This window comes from Neofelis nebulosa, chromosome 4 (assembly GCF_028018385.1).
Source record: "Neofelis nebulosa isolate mNeoNeb1 chromosome 4, mNeoNeb1.pri, whole genome shotgun sequence".
NCBI classification, from domain to species: domain Eukaryota; kingdom Metazoa; phylum Chordata; class Mammalia; order Carnivora; family Felidae; genus Neofelis; species Neofelis nebulosa.
The window spans coordinates 156,774,060-156,792,988 of NC_080785.1; the positions used below are offsets into that span (position 1 = coordinate 156,774,060).

The 18,929-nt window shown below is 56.0% G+C and overlaps 1 protein-coding gene across 1 annotated transcript; it reads right to left on the reverse strand.

Moving 5' to 3' along the window:
• Positions 1-2,943: 2,943 nt before the first annotated feature.
• CCDC124 (coiled-coil domain containing 124) lies at positions 2,944-14,332 on the reverse strand. Its single transcript, XM_058727492.1, has 5 exons — positions 14,230-14,332; positions 8,916-9,087; positions 4,167-4,356; positions 3,530-3,644; positions 2,944-3,393 (listed from the first exon to the last, which is right to left on the reverse strand). Exons 2-5 carry the CDS (start codon positions 9,072-9,074, stop codon positions 3,186-3,188), a joined length of 672 nt encoding a protein of 223 aa, XP_058583475.1. The 5' UTR covers positions 9,075-9,087; positions 14,230-14,332; the 3' UTR covers positions 2,944-3,185.
• Positions 14,333-18,929: the final 4,597 nt, after the last annotated feature.

The window sequence follows — 18,929 nt, forward strand, 5'->3', positions numbered from 1 at the left end:
TCTTTGTCCCCCACACGCTGTCCACGTCCCTTAACTGCTCCTCAAGTTTCCCCCTCCCCTCCTCTCTCTTCCTTTGTTGTCCCCCTCCTTCCACGCCCTCCCTCATTACCCCATCCTCCGACTCCTCCTACTCCTCTTGCACCCCTCTCCCCATCTTCCCCAGCCCTTCGCGTTTCCCCCACCTTCTCTGGCACCCACCCTTCCTCCTCGTCCCTCCACCATCCCCCCATTCCTCCTCCACGGCCCCTCTCTCCGCGCTAACCTCCTCCCCGGGCACCCACCCTCTCCTCTCTTCTGCGAACCCTCCCCCGTCAATCCCCGGGGCGCGCAAGGGGGAACCCCGGCCACCGGCGCCGCGCTCCACGCAGGCGCAGAGCCGCCCGGCTTCCCTGAGGCCGCCGCACCCCCTCCCTGCGGCCCGCGCGACCGGTTGCCAAGGCGACGGCGAGGGCCGGAGCGGGAACCTCGGGAAGACCCCACTCTCTCTCCCTCCCCCGCCACCTCCTCAGCAAACCCCACTCTGGTTTGAGCCGGTTTCCCCACCCCTCCCCCAGTGCGCACTGCGGCGTGTGAGGATTCCCTTGCCCACAGGGCGGGGGTCGGTCGGGCATCGACGCATGCGCGCAGGGCGAGGCTTTCCCTCCCAGACCAGCGCTCGACGGGAAAGCCCTAGCGCGTGAAGCGAGCACCCCCGCGCAGGCGCAGTGAGCGCCCGGCGTCCCCACAGCCCCGCCCGGTTGTCCCGGCAACGCGCGCGGGGAGGGCTGGGAGAGCACGGAACTCCCGTCTCACGCCCCCTCCCGCGCACTGCAGCCGAGTCGGGGATTCCCTGCTGCCCGCGCGCACGCGCGGGCCTGGGATTCCGCGGGGGCGGGGCCGGAGAAAGAAGGGGCTTTTCCGTGCTAGGGAACAAAGGCTATTACCATATTCCCTTTGTCAGAGGATCGAAGCGGTCCTCTCAGCTCCTGAGTGTTATTTCCTCTCTGGTCCACCGGCCATCCCTCTGCAGGTCCCCAGGAGAGCTTGCCACACGCAGCTCCGATACCTTTCCTACCTTGCTCACAGACCCGCCGTGGCTCCCTGCCTTCCTGCGGTGAAGCCCTCCCTATTCTTCAGCCCGGCGTCTGAGGCCCTGAACGCCCAGCTGGTATCTACCTTCTGGTTATTCACCATTGGTCGCTAACCACCACCGCCCCCCCCCCCCCCCCGCCCAATTCCAGACCACAAAGACCTCAGCGTGCCCACGCAGGAGGCTCCTTTGCCAAGCCTTTCTTCAGGATATGCCCTTCCCAGGCACCATCTCGTTGATTCTCGAGATAGCCTGGGGTTAGATACTGTTTTAGTCCCGTTTTATATAGGAGGAAATTGAAGCCTAGCCCCATTAAGGCCCTGGCCTAGGACCGCAGAGGTAAAAAGGCAGAACCCTCTATTTGTGAGGAGACATCTGGGCCCCTCCACCCATTATTTGGCCTTCAACCCTGATTCTGGACCCCACTGCTGTCCCTGCTGGCTCCCTCACAGCCCTGGGTGCCTTCTGGCTATGTGACAGGCAGGTGGCTTCGTTTTCCCATCTGTAAAGGGGATAAATATCTCATGGGGCTGTCCCCAGGCTTCGGTGACATATTACCATGTGCTAGGCCAGGGCCCAGCATCTAGGGGATGTTTCTCACAGCTGGTCTAGTGTGGTCGTGGCTTCCCCACCCTGCTTCCTGGTGCGATTTTCCTCCTTGTCATGGCAACCCCTGCAGGGCGCCTGCTTTCAGTCTCACTTCCCTAGAGCCCACGGGGTCTTCTGGGAATACTTCCTGGATTCCTCACATGTCTTCTAGTGGTGGTTTTAGAATTGGCTCCAGGATCCCCAAACTAAGCCATTGTTCAATATATGTTGGTTAGTTTTATGCCAACCAGCAATTGCTTCAGGAACCTTCCATTTTGCATTTTAGCTGTACCCAATTATTAATGGCACCCCTCCCTTGAACAGGAAAGTTGTGACCTCCAGGCCTTTGCACATGTGGTTCCTTCAGCCTTTTCTGTCTCTGTCTGTGCACAGAATTCCTATGCATCCTTCGAGGCCTTCCCTCCATGAAACCCTCATGGCCCCCTTCGGCCCAGCCCTGGATGCCACACAGTTGGGGGGTATGGAGACCAGAAGCCGCAAGGGCAGCCTTGTGGAGGCTGTCACGTGGGTGAGAGCCATAGCAGTGACCTGGTAAATGCTTGGACCCTACCCCTACCCATGGGGGCCCATCTGGCTGCTGCCCTCCCTTTCTGCCAACTTTCCAAGGCCGACTAAGCTCTAGGAAGCCAGAACCAGGAAAAGATCTCACCCAACCCTTCCCAGACATGCAGCCTCTGATGGGACACTTATTCCTACCCAGATCCACCTGCCCGTTCCAGCCTCCAGGCCCTCGCCTGCCTATGGCCCTGCCTATACAATGGGATCTGACTCATCTCCCGCTCAGGACCGCTCTGAAGAAATCCTCCACTGGGAAGCCTGCCCATGACTTGACCCAGATGCCTCCCCTGTTGGAGTAACACCAGAGCAGCCAGCATTTCCTGACCCCCCGAGCACAGTATGTGACCTGACTGCTGACTCTGAACCAGAACCTCAAGATGCTAGCACATAGCCTTCAGCTCGCCTCTGGTTCTGCCCCTGAAGTACTTTGTGACCTGGAGCCAGTGCCTCCACCTCTCTGAGCAGTCCCCTTGTAGCAGCCCAGCAAAGCTTCCAGGGGTGGAGGGGTGGTGGTCCAGGTCCCTTAATGGACAAGTGGCCAGCCAGGTGGGGAGGCCGTAAGAGCCAGGCACAGGTCTCAGCTTGCTGCGACAACACACAACACACAGTTGGGGGCCCTGATCTTCTCTGGCCGTGACCCCTGCATTCCAGCCCTCCTCTCCCCACCACCCACCCACCCGCCACCCACAGAGACGTCGAGTGCACGGTTTGCCTCACCGATTGCCTTTATTGGGCATCAGCCCCAGGGCTCCACGGGCGCAGGAAGGGGGTGGTGGGTGTCACTTGAAGCAGGGACCCTTCGGTGGGAGGCACGACCGATGATGCCACCTAGCCCCCAGGATGCTTGCCTCAGCCCCGGACCTCTCTGTAACCCACGCAGCTGACCCAGCGGACGGCGTGTGAGGTCATGACCCTGACCGCCTGTAGGGCGGCTCCCCCAGTTCTGGGCTCACTTGGGGGTATTGAAGGGCACGGCCCGCTGGTTCATGGGGTTGTCTGGCGACCGCAGCCACTCCTTCTTGAGCAGCTGTTTCAGCTGCGACAGCCGCATGTTGGGGTTTTCTTGCTTGAGCCGCGGCAGCTGCGCCTCCTCGAAGGCGGTGAAGGCCGCCCGCATGCGACGCTCTGGGTGCCGGTCTGCAGCCTCCTCCGTCACGCTAGGGGAGGACAGTGAGGAGGAGAGCGGAGTGAGGGGGGGGAGGGGTCTAGGGTGCGGCCCCGCCCGCGGGGAGGGCCGTGCTCCGCCCCCAGACACATAGCCCCACCCCCGGCACTCAAGCCCCACCCCATCACCTGAGCACCGCGATGGCATCCTCGACGGTGCGCGCCTCCACACTGCCCTCCTCCAGCACGCGGCGGTTCACATTCTCCTCCAGCGGCACCTCCAAGTGGCTCTTGGCTTTCTCGGCTGGGGGCGGAAGACAGCCAAGTGACAGGGACACACACAGGGACAGAGATAAGCTGGGATGCAGAGCTCCGGAGAGATGAGAGAGACGCAGTGGGGGAAGAGAGGAGAGAGAAGGAGGCAAGCAGGCAAAGAACGATGGGGGGCGCCCTCCTGTCCTCCCAGCGCCCAGGCCCCTGCCCAGGCCACGCTGCCATCCTGACTTCCCTGCAACTGAGCACACGGGAGGCACCCCCACTCCTGGCTGGTGTCTCCTTACCCTCCGGGCACCCCATTCAGTCCCCGGGGACCCCATGGACCACAAGCGGAGGTCAGATGCACAGCAAGTAAGTACACACGTGTTTGTGCCCATGCTCTCGGCGCTCAAAGCCAGGCCTGCCAGGACGCTGCCCACCCCTGCTTCACCACACAGCCCAGGCGGCTTCTCTGGGGGTGAGGAAGGGGCTCTAGATTCAGCCAGGGTTAGTCCTGCGGCCTGGCCTTTAGTGGGGAAAGAGGCAGCTCCAGAGCGAGCCAAAGCCCCACCTGGGTCTGGGGCTTCCTTGTGCTGGTGGTCTCGACGGAGCGCCTCCTCAATCTGGGCGCGGGTGACCTTGCTGGGCGCGGTGGCCCGGGGGGCCTTGCCACCCTTGAGCTTGGAGTCTTCCTCCTCCAGCAGGCGCTGCGTCTCCTTCTTGCGCTCTAGCTGCTCCAGGCGCCGCTTCTCCTTCTCCTCCTGGGGGGAGGGAGGCGATCAGGAGTGGGCCCCACCGCTGGCATGAGGTCTGGGTTTTTATCTATCTCACCCAAGGCAGACTGAGGCCCTGCTGTGTGCTAGACCCTGTGCTGGGCACAGCGGACACAGCTGGAGCACAACAGGCCTACCTGAGGGCTCCCGGAGCAAAGGGAACCTTGGCCAGGGCAGGTGGATGGTGGCTCTTGAAGGAAAAGCGACACCTGGGCTGGAGGAGGAGCCAGACAGGAAGAGAGACGGAGGACAGGAAAGTCCTTAGAGGTGGGAATGTAGGTGCAAAGGCCCTGAGGCAGGAACCTCCTAGCAGGACAGAGGAGAGACTCACAAAGGCTGGTGTGGCTGGAGCAGGGAGGGGAAGCTCGGCAGGAGAAGAGGTGGGGAGGACATAGGGCGGGACCCCAAGGGGCCTCAAGGGAGGGGTCTGTATTGGATTCCGAAGGTGACAGGACCCAGGGAAGGTCTGAGCCCATTTTCTGGCTGGGGCAGGGGTCTGCCCTTATGGGCACTGTCCCTAGCCAAGTGTCGCAGGGGCCGTGACCGGTCCCACCTTGCCCCCCAGGGAGGCCTTCATGCCATCTGACCTACAGGACTTGCCCTTGGCCGCTGCCCCTCACCGCCTCCACCAGGGGGCAGAGTCATGGCCTGGTTCATTCGTAGTGCAGGGCAACCACAGGCTTGGAATATGCGGCCACCTCCCACCTGCACCCCCACAGGGCCCTGCACCTCAGGCACCTCCACCTGCCTACCCTCTGCCTACAACTCTGCCATCTGACTTCCATGCCCTGGGGGCGATCCCCACTCCTTCAGTGCCCTCTGTGACACTCCTACAGTGGAACGAAGTGTCCCACTGGGCCTCTGAACTCTAACCTGCCTGCCCAGCAGGAAAGTGGAGGCGAGGTTAAAGGTTGAGGGCCCCCACATCTGTGTTCAGGCACCTCAGGCAGGGCCACTGTCCGAGCCTGGGTTTACCCGTCAATTAGAGGTAATGTCCTCCCGAGGCCCCCTAGTCCCTGCGCGGTACTCATACAGCCCGTGTTCGTTCTGTCCCCAACACGGCCCTGCCTCAGCCTTTGCACTGGCTGTCCTCTCCTCCTGGGGCGCCGAGGCCTCCTTCCCCGGCTAACTCTGGCTCCTCCCGAGCTCCTGGCTCCTTATCGGCCCCTCCGCCCCATGGCTCTTTCCCGTGTTCCGCAAATCCCTGCTTCTGGTCTTCTGACTATCTGGTGTGTCCTGGAGGCAGGAGGCAGGCCCTGGCCTGGGTTTTGAACAGCTGCCTGCTGGCCCCAGGCCCAGTAACACAGTAGGTGTTAGTAAAAGCATGCTGCATGGATGCATGAATTCCAAAAAGCTCCAATAACTCAGGAAAGACACTCGCTTGCGGCCGTTAGTCTCTAGTGACATGGGACTGAGGAGGAAGCATGAGCATTTATGCTTTGACATTCAGCAAAATTTTTTGACAAAGTCACTTGCAGTTTGTAAAAACAGAGCCATCAGCAATTGGCAGTATCTGGTGATGGGTGACGATAAGTCCACTCTGCAGAATATTCCTGAGCCATAAAAAGTGAGTCTCATAAATAATTGACATGGAACCCGGAGAGTCAGGTGCTCAGGCAGAGCTGCTTAATACCGAACAAGTGGAGATAAACTGCTGACTTCCGGGCGGTGGGGGAGGGGGCGGCGATGAATTACGGCCCCATCCGCGACCGCTGCCTGGTGGCCAGGAGAAATATGGCTGTGGGACCCTACTGAACTGAAGACACGGGCTTTAGGGTAGGACACTGGGTGAGAAAAGTCTGGTGTCACATGAGGGAGGACGTGGGTTTTTTAGTGTTTTGGAGTGAGCATGAATTTGCTTTTTTCTTCCTTTATTTTTTAATTTTTTTTTTTAACTTTTTTTTATTTATTTTTGAGACAGGGAGAGACAGAGCATGAACAGGGGAGGGTCAGAGAGAGGGAGACACAGAATCTGAAACAGGCTCCGGGCTCTGAGCTTGTCAGCACAGAGCCCGACGCGGGGCTCGAACTCACGGACCACGAGATCATGACCTAAGCCAAAGTCGGACGCTCAACGGACTGAGCCACCCAGGCGCCCCTCTTCCTTTCTTTTTAAAAAGATTTTAGGGGGCGCCTAGGTGGCTCAGGCAGTTGAATGTCCGACTTTGACTCAGGTCATGATCTCACGGTTCGTGGGTTCGAGCCCCGCCTTGGGCTCTGGGCTGACAGCTCAGAGCCTGGAGCCTGCTTCCGATTCTGTGTCTCCCTCTCTCTCTGCTCCTCCCCTGCTCACGCTCTGTCTCTCTCTCTCTCTCTCTCTCTCAAAAATAAACATTAAAAAAAAATCTTTTTAGGGGCGCCTGGGTGGCGCAGTCGGTTAAGCGTCCGACTTCAGCCAGGTCACGATCTTGCGGTCTGTGAGTTCGAGCCCCGCGTCGGGCTCTGGGCTGATGGCTTGGAGCCTGTTTCTGATTCTGTGTCTCCCTCTCTCTCTGACCCTCCCCCGCTCATGCTCTGTCTCTCTCTGTCCCAAAAATAAATAAAAAACGTTGAAAAAAAAAATTAAAAAAAAAAAAATCTTTTTAAATAAATAAAAATAAAAAGATTTTATTTTATTTTAAGTAATCTCTACACGCAACGTGGGGCTTAAACTTACAACCCTGAGATCAAGGGTCGCATGCTCCACCAATGGAGCCAGCCAGGCACCCAGATTTGCTTTTTTCATAGAAACGTTTTTTTTCATGTATATATGAAATCCTAAGCAGGCTCCGTGCTGTCAGCATAGAGCCCGATGCGGGACTCGAGCTCACGAACTGTGAGATCATGACCTGAGCCGAAACCAAGAGTGGGACGCTTAACCGACTGAGCCACCCAGGGGCCCCCACAGAAACAATGTTTTTAAAGCAGCTGTTGTATAGGGAAGAAAAGAAGGACTAGGTGAGTCACATAAACTGTGGGCACCACATGCCCATCAGCAGGAAGAGGGCTAGACAAACCGCAGAAAACCACCCAATGTTGGCAACTCCATGCAGAACAGTCAGGAGGGTGGACTGCCTGGGAAGGGCCTGGAGGCTGGGAATATTCCAGACGGCAGGGGTTGGCAAACTACAGTCCTCCACCTGTTTTGGTAAAGGTTTTAGTCCATTTGCATATGGTGGCTCTGTGCCAGAAGGACAGGGTCAAAAAGCCGTGAGAGCTCATCTGGCCCCTCCAGCCTATCCGACCTCTGCTCTGCATGTTCTTGTAGGCGCATGCTACACAGGCGGGCAGACAGACAGCTCCCTAAGCCACACACCCAGGACAGGGCCTGTCCTTTAAGTCAACCCTTGTAACAGACCAAAAGGTAGACCCATGGCCTCGGCTAGTCCCAGCCCTTCCCCACAGCCCTGCGACCTGGGCTTCCTGCCTTATCTGTGCCGCACTTTTCTCAACCAGGGACCCCAAAGCCCAAGACACTAGCCCAGGGAGGGCTCTTGGGGCCTGGGGCCTGGGCTGCTACCTCTGCTTCAGGTCTCTGTGGGGCACCTGGTTAGCTCAGGCAGTTAAACATTGACTCCTGAGCTCAGGTCAGGTCTTGATCTCAGGGTCGCGAGTTCAAGCCCCGTGCTGGGCATGGAGCCTACTTTAAAAAAAAAAAAGTCTCTGGCTTTTTCTGTCTGCGTAATGCATAAGGGCTCTTTGGCAGACGATGTTTTTTTTTCTTTTGGGTTTTCAACTATCCTATATTATCAAAATATTGACAGTCAAAAAGAAACTTGAAAGACCTCCACGGACCCAATGCAGCACAGGGTGTGGGGAGGGAACCAATGACATGCCATGTCCAACTAAAAATAAGGCAGGATCCAGTCCTGCACAGCAAGGTGATGGGAAAAACTCCCAAAAGCACCCAGGCATGCCCAGAACCGGGCAAGCAGGGAAGGTATGTCACCAGTGATATTTTCTGCAGTCTGGTCAGGAACCTCTGATCAGCCCCCGGGGTCGGGGGTGGGGGGGGGGCGGGCAAGCAGAGACAGCGACAGTGGGTCTCTGGCGCCACCTACTGGACAGAGCCAGTCAGCGTCACCCGTGATCCACTTCCCAGACACCAATTCAGTTACCCACTGGGTGCCTGACACTGGGACCCACTAGGGGACAGATGGCCATCCCTGCACTCTTCTGTGTTTTTGCACACACCTAGAAGAGGCTGCGAGCCCTGGGGTCAGCAGGGTGGATGCGGGGGACCTAGTACAGCAGCTCCCAGCCTTGTCGCTGCGGACGTCTGGGGCTGTCTCGTTCTTTTCAGGGCGGGACGGTCCCGGACCCTGAAGGGTGTTGAGCAGCGATCAACACCCTTCCCAGACATTACACGGAGGAGAGAGAGGAGCCCGCAGAGGGTGGTGGCTGCCTTGCCTAATGACCCCCCTCCCCCCCGGGCCTTTGCCTCCACCCCCCTCCTCTTCCTTGGTCTATGTCCAGGGCCTTCTCACTTTCTAGCCAAAGCCCCAGGGGCCTCCTGCCACCTTCTACCTCGTTTCCATGTTGACTGCGGGAGACTGGGAACCACCCACCTTGCGCTGTTCCTTCCTCATGACGTGTTTGTCCTCATCCTTCCAGTAGGCATCCTCCAGCTCCTTCTGCTTCCTGGCATCAGCTGCCGCCTTGGCCTCAGCCCTCCGCGCCCGGGCCGCTGCCGACTTGGTGTTCTCACCCTGGAACTTCTTGGGCATATCCCTCAGCAGGCTGCGGGAGGAGGGCAGGGACCAGTGAGCAGGGGACAGGCGGCCTTCGGCGCCCCCGCGCCCACACTTGCAGTCAAGAGCCCCTTGGAGCCTCAAGGGTCTTGTCTGTAAAATGAGGGCCTCAGACTTAGTGATCTCCCTTTAAAAAAAAAAAAAAATGGATTGAGGTGAAACTCACACAACAAAAAATGAACCATTTTCAAGTGCCCAATTTGGTGGCATTTAATACATTCGCAATGTTGTACAACCATCGCCTCTATAGTTCCGGAACATTCCCGGCACCCCAAAAGGAAACCCCGCACCCACTAACAAACAGTCACGCACCCTCCCCCCTCCCCCTAGCCCCTGACAACCACCTATCTGCCTTCTGTCTCTACGGATTTGCCTCTTCTGGACGTTTCATATAAACAGAACGGTGCATTCTGTGGCCTTTTGTGGCCTGGCTTCTTTCACTCGGTGTGATGTTTTCAAGGTTCCTCTATGCTTTTTAGCATGTCAGTGCTTCGTTCTTTTTATGGCCGAGTAATATTCCATTGTACAGACTGACCACGTTTTGTTTATCCGTTCACCACTGACGTTCACCCGGGTTGTTTCTGCTTTTTGGCTTTCATTTTTTTTTTCATCATTTTTTAAGTTTATTTATTTATTTATTTTGAGAGAAAACACTAGTGGGAGAGGGGCGGGGGGGGGGGAGAGAGAGAGACAGAGAGAGAGAGAGAGAGAGAGAGAGAGAGAGAGAGAGAGAGAGAGAGAGAGAGAGGAATCCCAAGCAGGCTCCACCCTGTCAGCGCGGAGCCCGACGTGAGGCTCGAACACACAAACTGTGAGATCACGACCTGAGCCTAAGTTGGATGTTTCACTGACTGGGCCACCCAGGCGCCCCTCCACATTTTGGCTTTTGGAGTCATGCTTCAGTGGACCCCTGTGGGCCAGTCTGTGTGTGGCCCCTCCTATTCTGCCACTCATGACACCTCAGTCCCCAGAACCCTGAGGCTGAATCCTCCTCGCTGGGTACTCGGCTGCCGTGAACTGCTCCCAGTGACCCAGCCCAGGCTTGCACAGCCAGGAGATGCAGAAGTGGAAAGCTGTTGTCCAGCAGGCACATGGTCGGTGCAAGTCCCACGCCGGGTGCTGGGGAAATGATATACACGAACAGCAGGCACCACCCTCCCTCCACTAACCCCTTCATATGGACCAACTCAACCGAATGCCTCCAAAGCGGGGTGCCTACGTGGCTCGGTCGGTAGAGCATGGGACTCTTGATCTCAGGGTCATGAGTTCAAGTCCCACAGCACAGAGCTTACTCAAAAAAAAAAAAAAAAAAAAAAATTTCATGAATGCCTCCAAAGCTTTAAATGTGGGCACTGCCCCTGTTACCAATTCTGAGATGGGGAAGTCAAGGTACCTGGCCAGGTCACATAGCTCTGAGCCCAGAGTCTCACCTCCAAAGCCTGCCTTCCAGGTGAGAAAGGGAAGGCTGTGCGGCCCAGGGCATGTGCCTTCAGTCCTCCGGGCCTCAGTTTTCGTCATCTGGGAAATGGGCTGATGTTCCTGACTCCCGGGTTGTTTGTCTCCCCTGAATACCTCCAGCTCAGTCCCCTTAGGGAAATAGGCCCAGCATCCACAGATGAAGGGGAGAGAACGTGGGGGCCACTTTGACCCAGGACCACCAGGCCACCCCATTCCAGCCTCCTAGCTGTGTGACTTGTGGGGCAAGGAGCTTCCACCTTGGAGCTCTCTGGAAACTCTAACATCAGCTCCCATCTGCAGCAGCTCCGTGCACTGGGCTTCGTGTTTTATACGCAGCGTCTGAGTGGATTCTCACAACCCTGGTATGTGACGGCAGAGCTGAGCCCCGCGGGACGGGTCAGAGGCAGTCCTGTGAGGGTGAAGGGGTGAGGCTTCTGGGCAGAGGGCACAGGATATGCAAAGACCCTGCGGCACTGATGAGGCCACCGAGCGCTGGGGAGGGGGAGGAAAAGAGGGTGGGAGGGCACGGGACTGTCAGAGTGGGGTATTATGGGCCAAGGAAGAGCAAGGATTTTATTCTCTGGGCACCAGGGAGCCGTTAAGCAGCCCGGAGCAGGGCACGGACACATTTTGATTCAGGCTGCTCCCAAGCCCACTGTGGCTGCTGCGCGGATAGGCCAGGGGATGACAATGATGCGATGGGCAGAACAGGAGGTGTGGGGTCAGATGGAGCCAGGCAGTAATAACGATGTCAACTCGGACCGATGCTCGGCACCAGGGACACGCTAAACCACTTCATCCCCCCAGCAGCAGCAGCAGAGGCTACTTTCAGCCCCAGTTTACAGATGAAGGCACCCAGACCCCCAATCCCAACTCTGTGCTCCTAACCGCTGGCCCACCCCGGGGTCCCGACAGACCCCACTGATGTTCCCCGCGGATCAGGATTCTGAGGCCACTGCCCCCACCCCCCCACACGTAACATCAAGGGGTGGCCTCCTGGCCAGGTGGTCCAGGCTGAGACTGAGGAGAGCGCCCCATGGGGCAGAGCAGGGCAAAGTAGGGGCGATCAGTGGACCCAGGAGACTCAGAGCTGCGATCACAGCGGAAGTGCTCCCCTTGAGCTGAGACACAGCATGGATCCCAGTCCCTCTCCCGACCCCCTGGATTTAAGAGCTGCCACAGGGGGATATGCTGGCCTGATCCCGCGGGCCTCCCAGCTGCTCCTTGACCACCTAAGTCAGCATTCATTACTGAGTGCCCACAATATACTCAATAGAACCACCCCCACCCTGGATTCTCCAGGGGAGTGCCAAGAATTGGGAGTCACTGTCCAAGTTACAGATTAGAAAACTCCCCACCCGGGGGTGCCCGGGGCGCTCGGTTGGGTCGAGCTTCTGATTCTGGGTTTTGGCCCAGGTCATGATCTCCTGGGTCGAGCCCCACGTGGGGATCCACACAGTGTGAAGCCTGCTTGGGATTCTCTCCCTCTCTCTGCCCCTCTCCCACTTGTGCGCGCGCTCTCTCTCTCTCTCTCTCTGAATAAACTTTAAAGAGAGAAAACCTGCCACCCTACTCTCCCTCCATCTTCCCCTCACTCACTGGTGGCAGCCATGCCAGCCTCCCTGCCATTTTCCAAACATACTGCAGGTTCCCACCTCAGGGCCTTTGCACTTGCTGCATCCTCCACGTGGCTGCTCTTCACGCCTCTTTTTACCCAACTGACTATTTATTTATTTTCATTTTTCTAATGTTTATTTATTTTTGAGAGAGAGAGAGAGAGAGAGAGAGAGAGAGAGGCAGAGAGAGAGAGAGGGAGACACACAATCCAAAGCAGGCTCCAGGTTCCGAGCTGTCAGCACAGGGCCGGCCGTGGGGCTTGAACTCAGGACCCGTGAGATCACGACCTGAGCCGAAGTCGGACGCTTCGCTGACCGAGCCACCCAGGCGCCCCGGTTAACTCCTATTTAAATTTCAGGGCCGGGGCGCCTGGGTGGCGCAGTCGGTTAAGCGTCCGACTTCAGCTCAGGTCACGATCTCACGGTCCGTGAGTTCGAGCCCCGCATCGGGCTCTGTGCTGATGTCTCAGAGCCTGGAGCCTGTTTCCGATTCTGTGTCTCCCTCTCTCTCTGCCCCTTCCCTGCTCATGCTCTGTCTCTCTCTGTCTCAAAAATAAATAAAAACATTAAAAAAAAAAAAAATTTCAGGGCCTACCTCAGGTATGTCTGTCTCCATGAAGGCTTCCCTGAGACACCCTCTCTCAGACCACAAGCTTCTCTTTGAGGCCCTCGTCCGGGTTGCTATTTTATGTTCATGTATATGATTATTTGACAAATGTCCATGTTTCCCACCAGCCTGGGAGTTCTGCGAAGGCAGGGACTGCCTTGGTCCCTACTGGGTCCCCACTGCCCGGTACAGTAGGGGCTCAACAAGCCCTAACCCTCAAGGCGACTGTCTTTGGAGACAGGGCCAGTGAGGGAGCCATAGCGATTAAGCGAAGTCATAAGGGTGGGGCCCTAATCTAATGGGGCTGGTGGCCCTATCATTGCAAAAGACACCAGGCCTTGCTCTCTGCACCACGTGAGGACTCGGTTGAGAAGGTGGCCATTTGCAAGTCAGGAAGGGTGCCTGCGTCAGGAACCAAACTGGGGGGCACTTGGATCTTGCATTTCCTCCCTTCCAGAACCGTGAGCACAGAAATTCCTGTTGCTTAGGCCGCCCAGTCTGTGGTATTTTTTAATGGCAGCCCGAGCTTTACACAGACAGCTTCTCTTCTGTTGTGGTAAACACTTACTCACGCTGTCACTCAGTAAACACGCACCGAGCACCTAGCACCCGTGGGACACTGGGTAGCGAAGCAGCACCCATCTGACCGCCAGGCTGGCTAGGGCTTAGACAGTAAGAGTGACAACTTGCCATAAGAACTGTGATGGGGACATGCAGGGCGCTGGGGAAGCCTCGAGGGGGGTTTCTGACCCAGGCTGGAGTTAAAGGGCTTCCTGAAGGAGACGTCTAAGAAAAGGCCTGAAGGAGTCAGGGGCTCCTGAACCCCCAGGAGGGTGGGGGAGGCAGGCTGCGAAGCGGGGATCTGTATTTCAGGGTGATGGAAACATGCGGAGGGTGTTAGAACCGGGAGGCGCTGATCTGTGGATAAGAGGCGAACTGTAGGGGTGCGATAAGCAAGGAACTCAGGCAGGGATCCGGGGAGTGGCTCCGGATGGACAAGGGGGTACGTTTAGGACGGAATCCGGACCCACGTGGTTGATTGGATGCAAAAGTAAAGAGAGAATAGAAGATAAAGCACAACACCGCCTCTTCCAAGAAGCCCTCCCGCTACCCCTTCCGGGCTCCCCCTTGCCCGTCGTGCCTCTCCCCAGTCCTGACCCCACTGCAAGACACCGGGGGGCGTCCGTACCCAGCTCTGTCACCCCCAAGCCTGGCAGGGCTGGAGCTGGCTGGCCTCGAAAAGGATGCAGTTCTCCCCGGGTCTCGGTCGCCCGCTCCGGGAAATGGGCACAGTCCCCGCGAGAGCCGTCTTGCCTGGACGCTGAAAGTGCCCGGGTCTCCGACCACCCCACCTCCAGCCCCCACAGGGAGACGGTCTCAGGCCTAGCCACCCCGCCGGGCCCACCCGCACCCCGCCCCCCGGCTCCGCCCGCGCCGCGGCCGCTCCTACCTCCTTCCCCCAGCGCCGGCCCGGTCGCGAATCCATGACGTCACCGCAGGGCTTGCGCGCCGAGCTCCCGGAGGCGCGGGCTGATGACGTGTCAGCGTTGTCGCCATCTTGGTAAGGGAAACGCTCCCTGGCCTCCCACCCGAGCCAAGGTTATCAGCCACTTCTTTTCCTCTCCGCGAAGAGGCTATTTTATGAGGCCCCCACCCCCTCCTCTCGCTTCAGATATTGGCAAACTAGGAGGGGCGGCTAAAACCGACAATCTAGAATGTCGCCTTTACCAAGATGGCCGTTGCCCGGATGAAATATGGCGGCCGCCACTTCACACGTGGTCCGACGGCGTCAGGCGGGAGTTGCCCTGCCACCAGGGGGCGCCAGAGCCTGCGGTCCAATCGCTGTCCGCAGCCGGCCAAGCCCAGAAGAATCCTCCCAAATTGAGCTGTCGCTTTGCGCTGGGAAGGCGCTCTTCTAATCCACACTCTGCGTCCCACCTGCGAAGCTGGGGAGAGGGGAGGCCGGAGAAAGTGGCAGAGAAACGAACACACCCCACCCCGTTCAGCTGGGGAAACCGAGGCTCAGAGACACCAGGAAGTGAATTTACTCAAAATGTAAGCCCCCCCCCCCCCCCCCAGCAGCTCAAATTCCTCGCCGGCCCCTCCTGAAATGCTCCACTCTCACCCACCCCCTGCACACGCACCTTGCTTTTTTATTTTATTCAGCAATTAGTTTGGGGGGTCAATTTGTCCCAGGCACCTACACTTGAGAGTTTCTGCATTTCCTGGGGCTCCGTGTCCTCATCTGTAAACATGGGGAGTACTAGGGGTCTGAGGGTGGTTACCCTGGACCTGGTTGTGGGGAAAGAGGCAGGGTTTGGATCTAGGGGACCGTCCGGGCAGGACGAGTGGACCAAAGAGTCCTTCTCTGAAAGGCAACCCCAGTCACACTGCCAGGACCTTGCTCTAGAGCCTGGTGGGTTCCCACTGCCTTTCAAGACTCCTTTATTTCGGTCAGAGAATCAGCTTGCGTTGTCCATGTGTTGACCTGTTTGTTTTCTGCTTCTCCCGTGGCTGTGACATGGGACGGAACCCATGCAGCTGGAGCAGCCTCAGCAGAAAACATGTACAACTGAGCCTTGAACCACATAGGATTTAGGGGCACCGACTCCCACGGGGTCGAAAGTCTGCGTATAGGGGCGCCTGGGTGGTTCAGTCGGTTGTGTCGGACTTCGGCTGAGGGCCTGATCTCGCGGTCCGTGAGTTCGAGCCCCGCGTCGGGCTCTGTGCTGACAGCTCAGAGCCTGGAGCCTGCTTCCGATTCTGTGTCTCCCTCTCTCTCTTCCCCTCCCCTGCTCGCGGTCTATCTCTCTCAACATTAAAAAATAATAATAATAAACCTTGCAAAAAAAAATCTGCCTATAACTTTTGACTCCCCAGAAACTTAATGACGAATGACCGGAAGCCTGACCAATAACAATCGGTTGCTTAACGCATATTTGGCATGTTATATAGATTATGTAATGCATTCTTACAAGAAAGTAAGCTAGAGAAAAAAATGTTACTAAGAAAAGCATCAGGGAGAGAAAATACATTGGTAGCCCTGTACCGCATTTATGGAGAAAACAAAACAAAACAAAACCCTTGGATAAGTGGACCCGTGCGGTTAAAACCCCTTGCAGTTTAAGGGTCAACTGTATTGTTCAGTATCAGGTACAGGATGTGTGGAGGCGGCAAAGCCAACACCTAGTCAACCTTCTGCTGGTAAAGAGCCAGGTTTAGAAAAAAAAAAAAATGCCAATAATAATTTTTTTTTTTTTAATTTTTTTTTCAACGTTTTTTTTTTTTTTTTATTTTTGGGACAGAGAGAGACAGAGCATGAATGGGGGAGGGGCAGAGAGAGAGGGAGACACAGAATCGGAAACAGGCTCCAGGCTCCGAGCCATCAGCCCAGAGCCTGACGCGGGGCTCGAACTCACAGACTGCGAGATCGTGACCTGGCTGAAGTCGGCCGCTTAACCAACTGCGCCACCCAGGCGCCCCAACCAATAATAATTTAAAAGAGAGATTGGCTCGTCACACCTTCCCGGGGGCAGGATGCCTCTTGCTTCATATTGACATAACCCAGAGGTGTAGGTCAAGTGAATCGTTCCAGAACAAGCAAAATCTTCTGCAAGATGACTTTTGCCACCGGCCAGACACTCTGCCTCACAGTGCTACTCCCCATCCTAAGGATTCTTAGCTTCTATCGTGGTGACCCTACAGCTCTTCGATGCCCTCATTCTCAAACAAGTGTTGAGTGCCTACTTCGAGCCTGTGCTGGAATACAGAGACAAGTTGGGGGCACCTGGGTGGCTCCGATGGTTAAGCGTCCGACTCTTGATCTCGGCTCGGTTCGCGATCGTTCGTGAGATCGAGTCCTATGTGGGGGTCTGCACTGACAGCATGGAGCCTGTTTGGGATATTCTCTCTCTCTCTCTCTCTCTCTCTCTCAAAATAAATAAGCATTTACAAAAAAATTAGACATGGTCCCTGGTCTTCTGGGGCTCACACAGTCAGGAAGTCACACACACAAAAATTATGATCCTTTATTTTTTAAATGTTTGTTTCCTTTTGAGACCGAGAGAGACAGAGCATGAACGGGGAAGGGGCAGAAAGAGAGGGAGACACAGGATCCGAAGCAGGCTCCAGGCTCTGAGCCATCAGCCCAGAGCCCGACGCGGGGCTCAAACTTACGGACTGCAAGATCGTGACCTGAGCTGAAGTTGGACGCTTAACCGACTGAGCCACCCAGGCGCCCCGCCCCAGTTTTATAATAAGCCCTTCCTAACCCCCTCTTTCTGGGATGCTACACAGAGCCCCCCTGCAATGAGCCATTACACCCAACTCGGTCTGACTACAGGTATGTCTGGTAGGGCATCAGTAGGGATGGGCATCCTGTCGAGACCCCACCAAGACCCTTGCTGCCCCCACCCAGGACCCTCCAAGGGCTCTTTGGGGGACATCCTTCTTTGCCTTTTCCAGCTTCCGGCAGCCCCAGGCATTCCTCAGCTCGGGGGCCACATCGCTCCAGTCTCTGCCTCCTTCTTCATGCGGCCTTCCCTTGTGTCTCTTCTAAAGACACATGTCATTGGGTTGAGGGTCCACTCTAAATCCAGGCTGACCTCATCTTGGCCTCCGATGGGTATCGACCAGCCTTTAGCAAAGTTCTGGAAAGCCGAGGTTGCACAGGGGCCCTCCCAACACTCGTTGCTGTTTTGTGGAGTTTTCTCCATCAAAATCTGCGCTTGGTCCGGGCCAAGCACCTGTGTCTTTCGTGTTTCCGTCACGTTAACTCGAACACGGCGCTCTCTGCTGGGACTGTCCCCATCGGGGACGAGTTGGAACAAAGTTTCGGATTGCAGTGGCCACTGTGGGGCCTTTCATTGGACAGGGATCTAGAAACAAGAAAGAAAAAGGCTGTCACAGGGAGATCATCCTGTCTAAACAGACCATTTGGCCAAACACCTCTTTGTTTGTTTTAGACTTTGGGGCGTCTGTAACAGGGCTGGGCTCCGCAATCCACGGTTTGATGAGATTATCAAGGACCCAGATGAATGTTTGAACTGGGTGTAATGACTCTGTTTGTGCTTGCGTGCCTGTGCCAATGGGTTTTCCTCCACTGAAACTTCTCGGTCCTTTGACTGAGTGGAAATGTCATATCTGAAAAGGACTCCCCTCATTTCTTTTTTCTGTCTTTCTCCCTTTCCTCCTCACTTGGGAAACTTTAAAGACGATTTAATGGAAATGGCACTGTCTTTCCGCGCATGTTTTCAGAGCATCTCCTCCGGCTAATGGGACAAAATTGTCGAAAAGATACAAAACCCTGGGGGCGCCCGGGTGGCTCAGTCGGTGAAGCGTCTGCCTTCGGCACAGGTCATGATCTCACAGTTCGTGGGTTCGGGCCCCATGTCAGGCTCTGCACGGACAGCGCGGAGCCTGCTTGGGATTCTCTCTCTCTCCCTCTCTCTGCCCCTTCGCTGCTCTCTCTCTCTCTCACTCTGTCTCAAAATAAATAAACTTAAAAAAAAAATGCCACTGAATTTCACGTTGACTTGGGATTGTGGGACCCCGAACCCAAAGCCTAGTTGAGCTCTGATGAACCTGGGCCTGGACCTACAGAAAATAATGAGATAAGAAATGAGTGTTGTAAAAAAAAAAAAAAAAGAAATGAGTGTTGTTTTCAGCTGCTAAGTGTGTGGTCATCTGATGCGGCAGCAATGGAAAAGGAATTTGGTTTCTAAGTAAGGAAGAGATACAAAACGCCGGTCATTACACGTAATTATAATCTGCCTTTATTTTTTGCCATGTTTCTACTTCACACAATATGCACGCATCATATATATATACATACACACACGTATAATGTACTTGTGTGTGTGTGTATAATTTTTTTTTTTTTTGCCACCATTTCCTGCTTTTGCAAATATACGCAAGTCACTTTTGGGGGTAGCCGGATGATCAGCAGAGGGAACCTCTCTGTACTATTTTTGCAACTCCTTGTGGGTCTATAATCATAATCAAAATTAAAAATGGAAAAAAAACAAAACAAAACAGAAAGACCCGTTCATAATCATGTCTGAGCACAGGCAAACACAAGAACACCTTGCAAATCACAAAAACGGCCAGAAGTCTCCCTTCCTGGCTACCAGGAGAAACTGTTGCTACTCA

Excerpts from the sequence above, each read along its gene's own strand:
- CCDC124 (XM_058727492.1), bottom strand. The coding sequence starts at position 9,074 with ATGCCCAAGAAGTTCCAGGGTGAGAACACCAAGTCGGCAGCGGCCCGG. Across the intron at positions 4,357-8,915 it reads TGAGGAAGGAACAGCGCAAG|GAGGAGAAGGAGAAGCGGCG; the intron begins GTGGGTGGTTCC and ends CCCTCCCCCCAG. Across the intron at positions 3,394-3,529 it reads GATGCCATCGCGGTGCTCAG|CGTGACGGAGGAGGCTGCAG; the intron begins GTGATGGGGTGG and ends GTCCTCCCCTAG.